The sequence below is a fragment of the Drosophila santomea genome, chromosome 3L (assembly GCF_016746245.2).
Source record: "Drosophila santomea strain STO CAGO 1482 chromosome 3L, Prin_Dsan_1.1, whole genome shotgun sequence".
In the NCBI taxonomy this organism is placed as follows: Eukaryota; Metazoa; Arthropoda; class Insecta; order Diptera; family Drosophilidae; genus Drosophila; species Drosophila santomea.
The window spans coordinates 16,976,235-16,994,780 of record NC_053018.2 but is presented as its reverse complement, the minus strand read 5'-3'; the positions used below and the strand labels follow the sequence as shown (position 1 = coordinate 16,994,780).

At 42.9% G+C, this 18,546-nt stretch overlaps 2 protein-coding genes across 2 annotated transcripts; one reads left to right on the top strand and one right to left on the bottom strand.

Moving 5' to 3' along the window:
• Positions 1-651: 651 nt before the first annotated feature.
• Positions 652-2,146, bottom strand: LOC120449673. Its single transcript, XM_039632272.2, has one exon. It carries the CDS (start codon positions 1,933-1,935, stop codon positions 1,279-1,281), a length of 657 nt encoding a protein of 218 aa, XP_039488206.2. The 5' UTR covers positions 1,936-2,146; the 3' UTR covers positions 652-1,278.
• An 11,859-nt stretch (positions 2,147-14,005) lies between these two features.
• LOC120449671 lies at positions 14,006-14,602 on the top strand. The gene has a single exon (XM_039632271.2). It carries the CDS (start codon positions 14,107-14,109, stop codon positions 14,437-14,439), a length of 333 nt encoding a protein of 110 aa, XP_039488205.1. The 5' UTR covers positions 14,006-14,106; the 3' UTR covers positions 14,440-14,602.
• Positions 14,603-18,546: the final 3,944 nt, after the last annotated feature.

Below are 18,546 nucleotides of genomic sequence, written 5' to 3'. Positions count from 1 at the left end.
AGGATATGCGGTGTGTTTCTGAGAGCGCGTTAGCAGCCGCTGCAAAAATCGAAATGAAGCTCGTATAAGGATGGCAGTTTAAATGGGTAACTGTGGGATTTGAATGGGAAGACATATGGTACAAAAGCCACATGATAAAAGAATATAATTAAACAGACAATTAACAAGAAAGTTTATTATTTTTTCTTTTTTTTTCGTAAATAAAATTGAATGTTTAAATAAAGATTTCGATACAAACTCTAAAAAACAAATGTTATTTGAACAAAAGAACAAATTATTATGGTTAGTTTCGTTTCAATAAAGTGCACCTTTCCACACATATTTTTATTGAAAACTATTTGACAGCTGAAAAGAAGCCTTCCGGCCCTATAAAGTTTATATATTCCTGATCAGAATCAATAGCTGAGTTGATCTGCCCATGTCCGTCTGTCCGTTCAAATGTCCATTCGTTCGTCCGTCCGTTTGTCCGTTCGTTTGTCCGTTCGTTTGTGTCTGTCCGCCTGTCCGAGTGAAGAAAACTGGTATTGTGCAGATTCCAGTTTCTACCGATTGCCACAAATTCAAGCACTTCTGCTCCAACGCCCTCTCTCTTTTGTTAAAATCACTAATGACTGTGGAAACTAGTCCACTTCATAACCTCAAAAAATGTAATTTAGTTAGATATTGTCCTTTTATTTCGTAATTGTCCTTTTTCTTTTCTTTTTTGTATCTAAGATGCATTCCAAGAATCCCTTATCCCCACTCCACCGACAGCACTTTTCTTTCACTGCTATCCTACTTTGACTTAAATTTACACAACCTTTTAGCTAATTTTAAAGAAAAGTAGACGCACAAAGGCCCGAAGGACACAGAAATCGTGCAAAACAAAAAGACGCTTGCAAAATATTTTGCAGTAGACAACATTAGATATTGTTTTGAGCTGTGCAGACATGGGCTGGCATTTTAGTTTAGTTCTGTTCTCTGCTCCTGGTTGGAGTTTTGTTTCTAGTTCTGGTCTGGTTCTGCAACTGCTTCTGTTTCTGTTTCTGTTTCTGTTCCTGCTGCTGCTGTTTCTTTTGCCATTATTGTTATTGGGGGTTGGGGACGGCTGACAGTCTCCGACTGGCCTGTTATTGTTGGCTCGGAGCACAATGCGGCCATAAAAAGCTGGCAAGCCAAACAATTGAAACAATAAAACGGCTTTAAGAAGGAGTCCTCGGAGCTCCGGTTTGCAGAGTAGATAAAGGCAATTAGTGGTCGACTGCAGTTTACTGAAAGTTTCAATCGGTACCGAGTCAGCTAGCTGCTTGGAAACAGGATCTCCTCCAACTTGGCGTTGAAAAGAGCCTTCACCGTCGCGTCGGTGGTGTCGATGATCAGCTTGTAGTAGCCCGATTGCCGAAGAAGTCGTTCCTCGTCCTCGGCCACCCCGTAGATTTCCTCGATGGGCATCAGGATCTCGCTCTCGTTGGGCAGGATTAGCTTGCGGGCATCCTTGCGGAACACGGCCACCGCCTTCACCATGTTCGTGTGTGCCCTCACATAGTGCTGGAAGGTGAGGCTCTTGCGCTTCGCTGAGATCTTCGACTGTATGCGATCGAGGCGGGCTATCAGGCGGAGCAGGATGAACCGGGCATAGCGATCCTTAATCTCCAGCAAGGACATCTCGCCGCCATTGTCGAGGGCCGGGCGCAGATAGACACTCAGGATGATGAACACAAACACGGCGTTGATCGCGAAGATCAACACCAGTATGGCCAGCTGAAAGCAGTCGATGTCCTGCGAGAAGGCCTCCGCCAAACGCTTCCAGTACACGAGGTCGTAGTGGTGCACGCTCCACTGGTAGTGCAAGTAGGCGGTTACTGCCACGCCCATTCCGCTATAGAGCGCTATGTAGGGGTAGTTCACGTGGAAGAAGTCGTTAAACTGCACTCTCAGCTTGTGCCACAGCTCCATTCTGTGTCCTGTATCCTGTGTCCTGTGGCCTTTGCTATTTTTTCCGGTGTAGGGTCCTGGCTGGAAGCGGATGAATCCGACTGGGTTTGAATTTTCGTTTCGGTTAATTTTGGTGCCTATGTTCCGAAAGGTAGAACCATACAATGAGTCTACTTAGTTCGGAGTAATGCAAATCCAAAGGCCATTTTTATCAGCCTTTTATGTGGCTGTTTTTAAATCACAATGAGGTTTTCTACAAGATTGCGAAGTTCTTAATATTTTGTAATTAAATAAATACATATAAAACAAAGTTGGTTAACTAAAACTTTGCCTGTCTGCGCCAATGATACTTATGTACATGGCTTACTCATTATTTTTTTTAGGAGTGACGTATAATACTAAATGATCTATTTTATGTCGCAATCCGTTTATAATACTAATTCACATTTAAAATTCAGCTTTTAATTCTACAGTATTAATATATACTATATGAATTGCTCTGGTTTTTACTAGCTTTTAAAATAGGTTGAAATTGAGTTTTACTCAAGAGTATAAGAGTGTGTTTACCCTGCAACCAAATGCTGTGGATGCCAAACAAGTTGCGTGTTCGACGGGGCTGGGTCGAACTTGTTCGGCCTGAAGGGATTGAGCTTTATTGGTGCTGCCTGCAAAGGTTTGAGCAGATTAGACATCACTCAAGTGGTATAGGTCTGGTGCCCTGCAACACGCAACCACGTTCAGTGGCCACAACTCGGATGGAACCGCCCAGGACTGCAACTCGAACTGCTTTCAAGTCTTTGGGCTGCACTGTATTATACTATTTTTTTTCGAGCTGCAGGCAACTAAAACACGTAAAATAAGCAGGTCCTGTTGGGCGACAACATTTCGCTATCTGGACTAACTTTTGCCAGTACCCCGCTTGCGCCCTTCCCCTTCTGCTATCAAACCCAAACGATTTGAGACGTTGATAAGGCGAGCGAAAAAAGCATAGCATACTTCTGAGCGCAATGCAATCTTCCATTTTCATGTTCTTGGCTCTACTTTTTCTACGTTTTGTGCTGTTGTTTCCCTTTTTGGGGTTCGTTCTTTGTGCTGTGCACTTATTATTGTCTCTTTTCGGTTGACTTTTTGCGCCGAGGCCAAAGTGCATGCAAAACTGCATTTTGTAGACAAGCCGAAAACCGAAAACTGCCAGCCAAAACGGAAATATTCAAAAATGCTTGGCGGAGTGGGCGGCAGTGGGAGGTGAAGTTCGGTGGGCGGTGGCGGCCTATCTGCCAGCTCTCGGCCTCTTCCTCCTGCTCCTCGGCATTTGTGTGTGTGTGTGTGTGAGTGTGTGTCTGCGCGCTAATAAAAACGTAAAATTTAATGGTTACGGAAGGCACTAAAAAACAGGCTCACCGACAGCACCCAAGTAGTTGTTGCTGCTTCTGCTGGCGTGCACTTGGGAAAATCAAGGGTTACCTTATTAAAACAATTAACATTCGACTGTGAGATATATTTAGGGTATAAGTTAAGGTGGCATTCAATTTGTGTGGCATTTAAAGATTGTTTCTAGAAGTTTTTTAGCTTGTAAAGGCAATTTAATATTATATTTTAATACAGCAAGATAGTAATCAAGGTATACAAAATGATAAATATCTTAAATAGTTGTTTTCAAGTTGCACTCGAGATGGTCTCTTTAAAAGCCTTTTATATACATTTAAAAATCTAAAGACCGAAAAAAACTTTTTCATTTACTTCAATACGCTTCACTCAACACAAAACCTCTATCCGCTTTTTCTGAGTGCATCTGCAGTTGCCGCTGCACTCGTAGTGGTGCAGCAGTGGTCTTCGGCTGTGTGAGTAGTGGCGCTGGCGATAACCAAGCAACGAACCACAACCGCACCAAGGAGCGCGGGGAAAACCATTCGATGGGCAAAACTGTAACTACGCCAACCGCCGCCGTCCTTGCCGTTCTGCCACCCCCTTCGCCACCCCCTTCGCCCGTCCCCTTTCGACCGCCACCGACGCAGTGGAGCGCCCATCCGTGCACGTCAAACGCAGACAACTTGAAAAATGTAGAGACAGCGCCGCAGTATAGTTGAAACACGCCAAAAAATATGCAAAAGTAAAATAAAACAGGCGCAGACACAGCGACAGACAAACGCATTTGGGCCCGTCGAAAAGCAGGCCCAAACCAGCAACTTCCAGCCAACAGCCACCAGCCACCAGCCACCAGCCACCAACTACCAGCCACCAACAAGCAACTACCAACATCCAACGTTCGACAGTCGAGGGTCGAGGTTCGACATTTGCCGTTAAGGGTTTTTCGTTGTTGCTGTTTACACTCGATCTCCGCCAGAAAGGGATAAGCCGGGGTATGAATGGCTATTTGTCCAAGTTCTTACTCCTGAAGTAATATTATATATACTGTACAATATGCAGAAAAGAGCTTGACACGTATGCAATTACTTATTTTAAGGGAATAGAGAGAGCATTAAAAAAAGGAGCCTCAACAACAAATAAGTAACTTGCATCAAATATGGGACTATTATTTATATAACAAACAGATATTGAAGTCTTAGTTATCAGGAACATTTATTAGAATAAATTAACAAAAATTGTATTTTGTATTGCTTATTTAGCCAAGGAAATACCCCGCACATTACGTATTTTTTACCCAGTATTCAAAATTTACGTTGCTCCTTGATGTTTTTACTAGTGCTGCCATTTTGACTTGTGTCCAAATTTTATTCAAACTTTGAAACAATCTTCTTATCTCTTCTCAGTAACGAAATAGGCCCTTTTGTGTAGAGATAAAATGGACAAGCTTGAAGGTTTATATAAAGTACTCAAAATACAGTTGTATTTTATAGAGGTAGCCGCCACAGTGAGAAAAAATAATTTTACTTCGAAGTTAAAATTTTATCTTCATTCTTTTTCTGTCAAATCTCTTCAGAGTTGAATGCTGCCTGTTGGCATCACTAGTTTCTGGCAACTTTCATTTGTTTTGTTATTTGGCAGCGCACTGCACAATATTTTGCAGCAGGCAGTTTTTAGCCACTTTTTTTGGCCTCAGGACCTCCCCAACCCCCCTGGACGTTTGTCCACTTGACAGTGGGCACTGGGAAAAGGGAAAGAGGGGAAATAGGGAAAATGGGGAAAAGGAGCAGTAGCATTTTCAGCCGGAGTTGAAAAGTCAGTTGTCGGTGGGATCGAAAGTTATGTGGCCGGCTGTTCGATTCGCACAGAGGTGTGCGTGCGGCAAAAAGGACTCTAGACTCTAAAAAGCTAACTGAATGGACAGCAATTTGCGCGGCTAAACGAGTCCACAAAGGCTTCCACGTTCGCAGTCCTGCGTCCTTAGGCCCCCCTCCCCCCGCTCCCGCCACCCAATCGCATGGCTGGGGCGCCTGCTACTGTAATTAGGTTTGTCGCTGACCAGACTCGCATGCATGTGCCTGGTATCCAATCGAATCGAATCGCATCGAAACGAAACGTAACGAATCGAGTCAAAGTCGCCGCGCCACTCGCCCAAAGTATGCTGTAAATAATTCACAATTGTGCGACGCATTCGAATTTCGCACTCGCACACTCACATACTCGCACACTCACACACTCACACACTTGCACACTCGCGAATACTTGGTGGCGGAAATGTTTGCCTTGTTTACAGCGCAGTGCATAAATTTGCAATTGCATGCGCACAGATACTGATGCAATGGTGCGTGCATTTCCGCTTGCTGTGTGGGTGCGTGTGTGAAAGGGGGCTTTTCCGGTCCGAAGGCGGGGAGGGGTGTGGAAGGGGGCCGACCGTCAAATTAGGCCTACTCCCGAACTCTGGCGAAAAAGTTGAACAGCAAATTTTCGTAGCTAACAGCATTTTCAAGTTTTATCGTTACGTGCGAGCGGGCGTTCACTGGTTTGGGGTTTGGGGCTGCATATGCGCCTGGGTTTGCTCCTCGGTGTCCTTGGCACAGGCATTGTATTATGTTGCGTCCCTCCAGCCAGAGGCGTGCGCATACACTGCGAGAAAAGTGCAGCAAAAGTCTAGGAGATCAAGATTGCTATTTGACTTACACACACAACAAATAGAGTTCCTTTTACATGACACTAGCTGATAAATGTAAAACTATTATATTTAGGCTACTTAAAATGCCAAATAATGCACATTTTCGCTGAGTGCATCTGCAAACGCGAGCATGGACGTCGCCTAGCCTTGTCTATTTAGCCGCCTGCATACAAAATGCACATAAATTGTCATGTTCGGGGAGCAGAAGAGACACTCTGCGAAGGGCGTGGCTGGGGGATATAGGGATAAGGAGGGGCAGAGGCTCCATGGCTCCATGGCCATGTGCCGAGCATATTTATATTGATTTTCGCGCCTGGGATTGGCATTTGGGGGCTGTGCGTCGGCCACCAGCCGCCAGCTTGTTGTTATGTACTTTGCCTTTTCAATTTCGGCTCGTTTTCCTCGTTTGCTCGCCCCATTCACTTTTTTTATTGTGTTTTGTGGGTGCACAATAAATTGAGCCGAAATTGCATCAGCGAAATTAACAGTTTCATGTACGTTAATAGACTTTTGCAGTGGTCCCAGCATTGGGAGCCCCAACATTGCCCACATCCCTGCGGATTGGGGTAGTCTGCATTTGGCAGGGGTTTTGGCCAGTCGCTCGCTGTGAGCTCATTATGTTGGGGCTTTTTAATTATGGCCAAAAGAGCGTTTGCAGTCGCTTAAAATGAAATTTTCTGCTTTTCAGCGGCAGTGCGTTAACTTAGCTGTGGCTTAAACTAATCTGTTCGGGCATATTTTCGCCATTGTAAACTATAGTCTGGGTTTTAATCTCACTTATTTAAATATTTGTAAAATTGAGCGTTCACTTTAATTAATTTATTAATTATTTATTTTGTTTTTTATTAAACTAATAAGTTTCTAGACCAGATGACTCCACAGTCGACAAAATTTGAATAACATAAAGTCATAGTCAAGCTAAAATCAAAAAAAAAAAGATTTATTAAAAGGAGAGAGTTCTTTCTCTAAAGTTATTGTTTTTTTTTTTGTTGAAGCTAACATTTATAGGTAGCTTATGCCCTGCCAAAAAGCAAAATCTTATATATCAACGTGGTCTTGTACTCCTTGCAATATGGTTATTTCTACCTTGACTTTCCTCGCACGCACAGTGCGTTTTTATATCGAATTCAAAGCTGGAGAACAAAGCACAAATGGAACTATAAATCATTCGGCACTCATAAAGCTAGAAGTCCACACACAATGTGCATTATTATGCTCGCTGCAGTTCGGCTCATTAGGTCGCCGTTCATGCCATTTGGAATGTTTGGACCCAAACCCAAACCCAAACCCAAACCCGGACCCAAACCCGAATCCGAATCCGGACTTGGAGCCGGATCCTGGCCAGGACTTACGCCCTGCGATCCAATTCACTGGCATCCGCTAGTGCAAAATTTTGCATGGGTAATTAATCTGGAGGGATCCCTTGGATGCCGAAGCTCCTGGCCATTAAAAGTACGCAGCTCGGCAATTTCTGAAATTTTAATATGGCAAACGAACTAACAATAAGCAAACCACTTAGTTACTTCTCACAGCCATGGCTAATTTGCTTTGTTCAGCTGCTCCTTTGCAGCTGGAAAATGGAAATGAAGTTGCTTTTCGTAGCCGGGTGGGTGGTGTGTAGATGCAAGTTTTGGTAGCCACTTGAAATATGCAAAATTTGTAATAACCCGAAGAGGGAAGTTGCAGGAGATTGAGATTGCGGGCTGACGAGCGAGGACATCAGGGGCGCGGAAAGGACGAAACCAGGCAGCCAACGCACGCAATCGGCAACGTGTCGCATTTGTAGTTAGACATAATTGTTAATTACCCGAAACCATTACCACATTAAAGGCCATAAAATGCAACACTAATTGCTTTATGCCACCTCTTCGAGGCAGGACAGTGCACTGCGAGGAATTTGTTTACCTTCTGGAAATTCCCGACATTGTTAAATGAATAATAACAAAAACACATTTCTGTGAAGAAATTAATAACAGTTTTATATATTCTTAAATATGAATAAAGCTGCTTATGATTCAAACTCATTCAATAGCAATAGCAATTGACCAATAAAATGAATATTTAATTATGCACACTTACCCAGCACTTACCCATACTTTCGCCCAGTGCACTTGGCTCGAACATTTCTATTTGATTATGCAGCCAGTGCTCTCCTTTGTTATGGTTCTGGTCGGGCCACGAGTCGGTGTGTGCCGTAACGTAATATGGAGCAGAAACAATAGTTTCGGCCTCATCATCATCCAACGGATCCAGCTCCTTTTCCAGCTCCATTCCCCCGATCTTCCGATCCCACAATCCCCTCAAAGCCCCCTATTCCCCGGATCCCCCGAGCTCATGCTCATGCCATGCCAAGCAAACATCGCCGTTCGGCGGCAGTCATCGTCACCAGAGCTGCACATGCCATATGATTAATATTTCAAAATTACACTGACATGCAAAGTGTCAACTCATTTTGAGAGACGCCGCCGGCAGCACTTGGCACCCTGGCACCCTGGCACTTTGGCACTTTGGGAGTTTGGAATACGGACTACAGACTGCGGACTGTGGACTGCGGACTGTGGACTACGGAGTGCGGATTCCGGACTTCTGCCACGCCCACCTTTCCACACATTTAGAGCACAAAGCGCTGACAGTGTGCGAGCAGGCGGGAAAAGTGGGGAAAACGTTTTGTTACAATTCACTCACAGGTGGCCCAGAGAGCGAAAAAAAGTAGGCGTGTGAAATCGTGGACTAAGTGAAATATTTATTAGCCCCGGCACATCGCAAGTCACGCGTTCGGGGCACGCGATTAAAATGGAATTACCACGCGGAGAGCAGCTACGTGAAAGGTTATGCGAGTGGGAGTGGCATGTAATTTAATCGAATTTATAAGCACCTACGTCTTGATAAACACAATCCCAATCATAATCACACTCCCAATCCCAATCCCATTTACTCATGCGCAGCAAGCGGTTTCCACGGAAAGTCATAGAAACAATCGAGGATTTCGCTGGGAGTGGGAGCATAATGAAGGAGCAAGGACGAAGGATGCAGCTGGAGCAGCTACATCAATGCCAGGCGTTAATCGATTGTGCTTGCCGACTTACATAATTGCATTTCTCCCATCTCAGCAGTTGTGAATCGCAACAAAAGCAGATCGAGCCATAATCGAATCAGCAATAGTTTCAGGCGCTGGAAGTTATTCTACACTCTTACTGATAAAAAGGAATAAAGTGTTATTACCTAAGCGAAAATAATAAAAAACAAGAGAGAACGCTATAGTCGAGTTCCCCGACTATCTGATACCCGTTACTCAGCTAGTGGAAGGGAGAAGGAGAGTCTTAAACACAGTTTTGGCGTTGTAGCGTTATAGTGGGCGTGCAGAAAGTTTTTGCAAATCGATAGAAATTAGAAGACTAATACAAAATGAAAAAATATCAAAACATTTTCAAAGTGTGGGCGTGCAGTTTGGGCGGTTTGTGGCGTTAGAGTGGCGTGGCAACATGAATCGACAACTTGCGCTGCTTCTATGTCTCTGGAGTCTGTATGCTTAATCTCAACTTTCTAGCTTTTGTAGTTCCTGAGATCACAGCGTTCATACGGACGGACAGACAGACGGACAGACGGACGGACGGACAGACGGACAGACGGACAGACGGACAGACGGACATGGTCATATCGACTCGGCTATTGCCTGATCAAGAATATATATACTTTATATGGTCGGAAACGCTTCCTTCTGCCTGTTACATACTTTTCAACGAATCTAGTATACCCTTTTACTCTACGAGTAACGGGTATAAACATAATAATGATTTGAAAAAGTCTACAGAAGGCAATAATGTTAAGGAACAACTGACCATTGAAAAGTATTTGTTTTTCGTTAAGGTTTTCATTTCATTATTAAACGAACAACAAATAACTAGAAAGGAGAGCGAGCTTGAATTGGATATAGAAAAATAATTACTTTTCACCAACAGGTAGAAAGAAGTAAGCAATACAATACAATACCTCGTAGTTCTCGGAAGTTATAATAGCTGTTAATATGAAATACATAATTTTCCCTTTTATTCATCCGTGTAAACCACTCAAAGGCTATAAAGAAGTACACATAGATACTCGAGCAATCAATCATCGTGCGTAAAAGTGGTAAATTAATTTACAGAATTTCAACCGCAATCACAACGTTAATGTGGCATGTGCATCGATTATTTCGATATGCCTATCCTGGGCAGCCGAGTCGTCCTTATGGCAACCGAAGGAGTGGCAACCGCAGCCAGGAGAAAATGGCCAGCTGAGCAGTTGAAGCGTTTTTAATTGATTTCTCCTCTCAAGTTTCGCCACACTCACATTTATCAGCGCTCCGTTTGCGGCTTGCCCTGCGTATCTGATCGGAATTGATGCCACTGATTTATATAATCTTGCCCAAATAATCTCATCCAGTAGTTGGCATAAGCTGGCTCGCAATTAACACGACTCAACGCGCATACACAAAACGCCCAAATGGTAAAGGCGGAATGCTAAACGGCAAATGGTAAATGGCAAATGGCAAACAGCACCATGTATTCCGATCCCGATCCCAATCCCATTCCCAATCCCAGACCGAATCCTTTCGGGTCTGAAATATTGGCCTAGCGATTTGACATATTGCCAACAAAGGAACTCATTATCTGTGCATTAAAATGGGACACGACCCGCTTTGCTTGTGTTGTGCTCTGTTTGCCTTTTCAGTTCGCTCGGCATACCCCATTCCACGGTGTGTGTGCCACGCTTATAAAACACATTTATCATAACTAATCCTTTGGGTTTTCGGCTGCCATGCCTCCGGATCCGGACTCGTATCCGCCCACACCGATTCACCGACCCACTGCCACCACTGCTCTGTCAGCGATAACACTTTGAATAATAAATAAATACAAACAAGGACATTTTGGCAAAGGCAACTGCCAGACGGCCAGACAACGCCGGCCGACTTTTAATGCAAACGATTATCATGTAAGGCAATATAAAAATAAATTGCAGCCGCCAACGAAAAGGAAAAAATCAGGAGCAGCGACAGGACATGGGAAGTCGAGGGGATGCTGGCCACATGGGTGTCCTTCGAGTATACACAGAGGAAAAAAGTGAAAGCCGAGTTGTCTTTTGTCATTTTGTGTACGATTAACGTTGGTTATTACATTCCCCCAATATGGGGAACTTTAGTGCCTATTTTAACTATCTTTTTCATAGAAATTGTTCTATTGAAAAAAGGGCAATACAAGTAGGTTCGTAAAGTAACAGAATCTAGCTTAGAAATAAATATTACATATTAAAATTTATAACCAGTTAAGCAAATATATTATACATGCATCCATTAACACCATTAATTATAGCTTAAAATCGCTTTTTAATCAGTTCGGAATCTGATTTATCTATGCCACAGCCAGGAAACATGCAGCCACCAAAGGACATGGAAATTAATGCCTTCTTGTGCTGCGATTTTCTCTCCGTATACCTCCTGTTCCTGATAGGCATCTGAGGCGATTCTAGGCCCAACTTGCTGGCAAGGACCCAGTTCGCCGCTAATAACGCACAGCAAAGGAGACACTTTAGCACGGAGAACGGAGAACGGAGAACGGAGAACAATCGAGAGACTCTGCTGGCGAGTCCAACTCCGGCGGTCTCATCAGTTCCAGCTCCATGTGCCATATCCTGTACAGTCTGAGCCCCAGATCCTGCTGTTGCTGTTGCCTTTTGGCAGCATTTAAATAAATTTCGCACGTACATATAGACCAGCGGTTAGTGTTTGCGAGGAGCGGGAATGGATGGCGGGAACACACACAGAAGGCACAAAGCTGGCTGTTGCTGTTGGCGACAGCACTTGGCTTCGACTACCCTGGTAGCCATTAAAGCCAATTGCCCACAAAATCATGCCCGATATCATAATTGCTCTTCGTGGTTTGCATACCCTGTAATCCGGCAGCTGTGCGGGAGTCCTATCGATTTGAGTCCTATCTTGCTAGTTCTAAAGATTTTAAATTTGTTGTTCGCTGGTTACTTAAAAAATGTGATGTGTTTATGTTATCAAGACATACCTATATACATTTTTGGTATACAAGCCAATAATTATTAAATAAGTTATATATTATAATAAGTTATTATTATAAGTTATGTATCAGCTTCTTTCGCAAAGCTTTAAATATGTATTTAAAATTATGAGGCCTTTAAGAAGAACAGGGTATCTGCAATTCGCCTACATCCCAAAGTGCTTGAATCGATGTTCGGCATCGTTTAGTTAGCGCCAGCGGGCAGTGCAATGGTTAAGCGAGTTTGGACGAGCGGACCCCGAGCTCTTGGCTCATATAAAATATTGTTTATACAGTCCGATGGAAGCGATGAAACGATGGAAGCTGGCGGTGAATGAGGGGAGTGAATCGCAGATGCGATAAATTTAAACACTTGTTGTAGTTGCTGCTGCAAAATTTATTAGAAGCACTTTGTGGTTCTGCTGGCTGTTTGCATGCGTAGCCCATGGTCCCATTAACGTCTCATGGCCAGTTGCAGTTTTATTAAATTTGCGACACTGCACATCTATGCACATCTCACCAACAAAACATATCCGATATGTATGTGCAATTGCCATGTTGCCAAGGAAGTTCAGAGTGCAAGCGGAATACCCATTTCGTTTGTTTTGGCCACTTGAATTCGCGCCAAGTTAATTAACACTAACGGCTCGGCCCAAAAGAAATTGCCAAACTAAACACATAGCTGCTCCGCGCGGAATCCTCGAATGCTAATGAAACGTTCGCTGCATAAATTTAATTGTTTATCGGCCCTCTGAGCTGGCTGAAGGCCAGGACCCGCCAAATGCCTTTTGGCCAGCATCATGTGGGGAAAAAGGACGAGTTGGAGTCGGAGAAATAGCCGGAAACTGAAGTTCCGGAGTGGAGGCGGGCATATGGCGCACGGGGTGTTTGGCAAGTCATTGGTAATGCCGATGCCACGATGATGACTTTTAAACTTTCTATTAAACTATAGCAGCGATGATAGATGAATAATAAAAGCGCCAAATACATAATAAAAAAGTTTAGCGTCATTGGCGACAGGCGGTTTGGATTTTCCTGCCAGTTCGAGGCCCATCAGCGGCTCCTTTCGCTTCAAATCAGCCAGCCATATTTGTTCATGCACTGGAAAAAACCGTACTCCTATTCCAGTCAAGGAAAAGATGGAAGATGGAATAATAAGCACCTAAATATTTTATTTCCTAACATGTCTGTTTTAATGTATATTAAACATTATAAATAAAATATAAATGAAATAGTTTTATTTTCTTAAAACAGAAACCTAATATTTAATAAAATACCTTAAGAATTTTGTTTCTAACATTTATGTATATAGAAATGTATATTTATTAATACAATAATTTATAATATACTATTATATTTTTTCAATTGCAGTGCAGTGGGACAAATCGGTGTATGTGTTCGTCCTGCAGACGAAGACTGATGCTGCTGCATTTGCGGTGAGAGTGCGTGCCTCGCATAAGTTGGGTACGTTAACCGGCAGCAGGACGAAGGACGAAGGACGAGCTGGCAGGGAGGAGCTGAGGAACTGAGTCTGGCAGGCAAACTATGGCATAGCGGATCGAACAGATTGATGAGTTGTTGAAAAATGGCAAACTTAAACAACAATTCCACTCCGCAGAATGGGGAGCATGGGAATGACTAACGATGAGCAGAGAGTGCGGCCCTTGTGCGAAATTTCACATTTGGTTAGTACACGCAGCTTTGGAAAAGGGCAGAACAACAGGATGGATTTGCGAGAACACAAGGACGAACATTTACATACACTCTACATCTTAACATAAGTTGATAAATAATAATACTTTCAAATTGTGTAGGAAATGAGGTACTACATTTACACTCAAGCAATCGCTTTCAGCAAGGAGAACTGCATGTGATCTTCATTACATTTAAAGTTGAATAAAAGAACTTAATTCGTTTCAGATGCTATGTATGGGGTAGTGGTTGCCTTGTTCAATTGGTAAATCTAAAATATATCTTAAACTATTTCAAACCCAGTTGGCCTTTCGTCAACTTCCAGATCGTCGTGTCGGGGAAAGCTGTGCTCTAAAAAGGCTATAATTTATTTATTTCGAGTAGCTCGAGTATTCCGAAACCATGAGTCTGGACTACACAAGTTGGGTGCTGAACCGCCTGGCGGACTTCTACCGCTCGATCTACTTCTACGTGTCGCTGTTCTCGCTGAGCTACTGCCTTGTGTTGTACCAGGTGCGGAAGAGGATCTACCAGATGGACTTGTCCTGGGAGAGGGTCTCGTTGGTCTACAGCTGCAGCGGGGCACTGATTCTGATGCTGACCCTGATAATCTACTACGCCTGGGTGGCCATTGGACGGATTTGGCGGCAATATTGCGTACATAATCGTGCCGCGAATCGCACTCGATTCCTGTTCCACTTGTACAGAAGGCAGCAGGTCGGGGAGCTGAAGTAGTGATCTGATTAATCCCCGAATTGCTTTCAATAAATTAATCAGTGTGGCACTAAATGGGCGCTGGCAGCATTGGTAGCACGGCCATATGCAAATCGTTTAATCAAAATGTAAATGCAAATGCGAAAAATTAAAATGTTCTCTCGTCAGAAGTCGCGCAAACAGACATTTTGTAAATATTATTATTACATCCTCATTTTTGCTGCTTTTTTGCAACTTTTTTTTTTCTTTTTTTGGTTGCGTTTTGCGTGTGTGTCCATTTATTTATATTTTGTGGGGTCGTTTATGATTTTTTGGCTCCCTTTTTACTGCTGCACGGCGATAAATTTGCATTTAAATCACCGCCACCCCCGAACCAATTGGTTTTCTGTGTTTTCTGAGCTGTCCTGGTTTTTCGGGGTTTGTTCGCCGGCGAGACAATGGAACCCAGTACCTCATGTATGTATGTATATATGTATATGTCGTAGATGTACATGTATAACCGGGCATTATTAACCACAAAGTGTCACATGATTATACCCGTTACTCGTAGAGTAAAAGGGTATACTAGATTCGTTGAAAAGTATGTAACAGGCAGAAGAAGCGTTCGACATATAAGTATATATATTCTTGATCAGGATCAATAGCCGAGTCGATTGCCATGTCCGTCTGTCCGTCTGTCGTCTGTCCGTCTGTCCGTCTGTCCGTCCGTCTGTCCGTCTGTCTGTCCGTATGAACGTCGAGATCTCAGGAACTACAAAAGCTAGAAAGTTGAGATTAAGCATACAGACTCCAGGGACATAGACGCAGCGCAAGTTTGTCGAATCATGCTGCCACGCCCACTCTAACGCCCACAAACCGCCCAAAACTGCCACGCCCACACTTTTGAAAATGTTTTGATATTTTTTCATTTTTGTATTGGTGTTGTAAATTTCTATCGATTTGTCAAAAAAAATTTTGCCACGCCCACTCTAACGCCCACAAACCGCCCAAAGCTGCCACGCCCACACTTTTGAAAAATGTTTTGATATTTTTTCATTTTTGTATTAGTCTTGTAAATTTCTACCGATTTGCCAAAAAACTTTCTGCCACGCCCACTATAACGCCTACAAACCGCCAAAAACTGTGTTTAAGACTCTCCTTCTCCCTTCCACTAGCTGAGTAACGGGTATCAGATAGTCGGGGAACTCGACTATAGCGTTCTCTCTTGTTTTATTTCGTTTCGTTTCGCTTCGTTCCGCTAGACGTGCATTTTACCTGCAGCTTGTGCAGCTTTTTGTGCCCATTATTTTTGGGCTGACTTCTGTCCGATGTTAAACGCTGATAAGCTCCAAAGGACATTTTCCAACATAAAATAGCCGTAAGTAGCACTTGTCTGCCGAGTGGCAGGGAGTCGGTTGTGGGGAGTCAGGGCAGTCCTTGGACTCCAGGACTCGGTGACTACAGGACTCGAAGACTCCAGGACTTTGAGACTGCACTGCAGTGCAGTTAGGCGAGTGCAGCTGGGATTGCAATCGCCATAAAGTGCGCCGCCGGTCGTCGTCGAGGGCAAAATTGAAGTGCAAATAAAACGCCGAGCAGTTCGGCTGCTTTGGTTTTTTTTCTCTATTTTTTTTTTGTTTTTTGGCATTTCGGGACATGGCGAGGATACTCCGCGTTTCGTCGCATATTTCAACAAATTTTTTACTGCACTTTGCAGTTTGTGCATATTCTTTTTTTCGACCAGTTTCCCCTCTTTTTTGTGTCGCTTAAATGTCACTGAAACAGCCAGCGGAAATGGTCGGAAAGTATTTCGTTTCGTTTGTTATGCTTAAATTTAAGGGCTCAGGAAGTCGTTTTAAAGAGCAGCAAGCCAAGACAACAAAAATAAATAAATGATACGACGAGAAACACGAAAGAAACAAAGAGAAACTGACAAGCGATTCATTCGTTGTTCGATTTATTCGGGGTATTTTCATTTATTTCACGTTTGATTGATTATTGCTAGACAGCCGACCGACCGACCGGTCACTGCAAATGAGTTTTTGTTATTTTAATTTTTTGCATTCATACTATCTTTTTTTTTGGTTCTGTTTTGTGACCCAGCCTTTGCACTCTGGCCATTTTAGATTGCATAAATATTGCGTGATTTCTCGTAAATTCCAATGTTTATTTTATGCAAATTTCTTAAATTAAATCGAACGAGAAAAAACGCCTCTCGAGTGTATAAATGTGCAAATTATTGGCAGAACTTTAATTAGCTGCCGTTTATTGCGATATTCAGGTACGTAATGCGTTCTGATTTACGCTTCTCCAGCGATAATCTTGTGGTAGAAAAACCCACGCGAATGTTCATTTGCATGATTGCCAATTTGAGTAGCATGATTTATGATTTCGTAGTTAAAGTCATCTTCTATCATTGAAAAAATTGATTGAGATATTCCGGAAAGCGAAATTATAGCTTCACATTTTGCACGTTGCATTAGGAGTTTAATAGAAATAATTCAGAGTGACAAAGTTGCTTGAATTAAGAATGAATTTAAAATGTTTTTTGTTTATTAAAGTACTGTAATATGTAAAGCATTAAGCATATGAAATTAAATCTTTTCGACAATAAATAGAAGCTCTGACCAAAGTAAAACCTTGCAATTCAAATCAATACTCTGTTTAAATTTGAATATTAAAACTTGATATTAAAAGTTACAAAGCAATTCTAAATGCAGCAACTAGATAACCAATCTCTAGCCATAAACGAATTTGATTTCCCTCCTGGGGGCATCGCTTTTTCGAGGCTTCCTGTTGCCAGGGCCATTGCCATTTGGCCATGTGGCCATGTGGCAGTGATGTTTATCAATATATCAGAATAAATAAGCCATTTTCGATTCGCCGGCATATGCACTTGTCACCCATCTGCATCGCAGACTGGCAGCGTCTTGGCTTTGGCAAGTTCAATCTAATGCTGCACGATGTGGCACATTGAAAAGTCAGCAGAAAGCCTACCAGGATAACCCGGAAGTTTGTGTGTGTGTTGAACCAGGAAACGGCATTGGGAGCACATGGACCCAAAAATATATACACACAAATACGAGGACTAAGGACTGAGACCCCTGACTCACATGCCCCAGAACTATGCGCATCATTTTATTTGGGCACGTGCTGCTCGTCATTTAAGAGTTTTGTCTGCACTTTCGTTGCTGGAATTTTAAAATATTTTCCGTGCCAAATGCCTGCGTGGCTTTTACTTTTCGCCCTTTTGTCCCAGAGCCCGTTGAGGCACCCTTAGCCCTCAGCCCTTAGCCCTTAGCCCTCCGATGGTCTCCTCAAAAAAGCAGGGGCTGTGTGGCCACACACAATATGACTGTTGCTGCATATATATGTATATGCTGGATATATAGTATATACAAAAGTCCCTAACAAAGTGCCCAAGTGGAATGCAACATTGTTGCTCCACAGCATTCAGATGTGGCGGCATTTTCTATTTCTATTTCCATTTTTGTTTTGGCATTTTTTAGTTGCCTTCATTTCTCTCTCGCGCCGAGCGCCGTCATTTCCACTGACTGCGTTTCACTTGCCTTTCGCAAGGACTCTCGGATCGGCCTCTTCCCGGGCACAGGCACTGGCACAGGACCCCACTGAGGCAGACGCTTCACCAGTAATTTGGTATGCCTTTTGTTGCCTGCCACAGTTGCCGTCCCCAGTATCCACACTCGCAGGAAAAATCAGCTTGCCAGCCGGGAAATCCAATCGCGGAGGGAAATAATCTCTTGCTTGCGATCAATTTTTTAATCAAGCTCAGTACAAAGGATGTCCACAATGAAATCATTAAATATATGCACTTGTTTAGAGTCAAAAGTTGGAAACAGTTGGATTAGCTTGTGAACTGAGTTATTAAAATAGAAAGTTTATAAATCTGAGAAAAACCTAGAAAATAAGATAGGAATAACACAGCTTTTCATAATGTTAGATTTATAGATTTATAGATATAATTCGGTGTGATTAAAATAGAATGAAACTGTGTGGCAAATATTTTCTCAAAGTGTGCTCTCTTTTTGTAGCAGCCCCAACTCCTTCACTGATTGCTGAAAAAAACTATTTGCACTTTTAATTTGAATTACAAATTTTGTTTCGGCGGGGAAAAAATTGAAAAAGTGT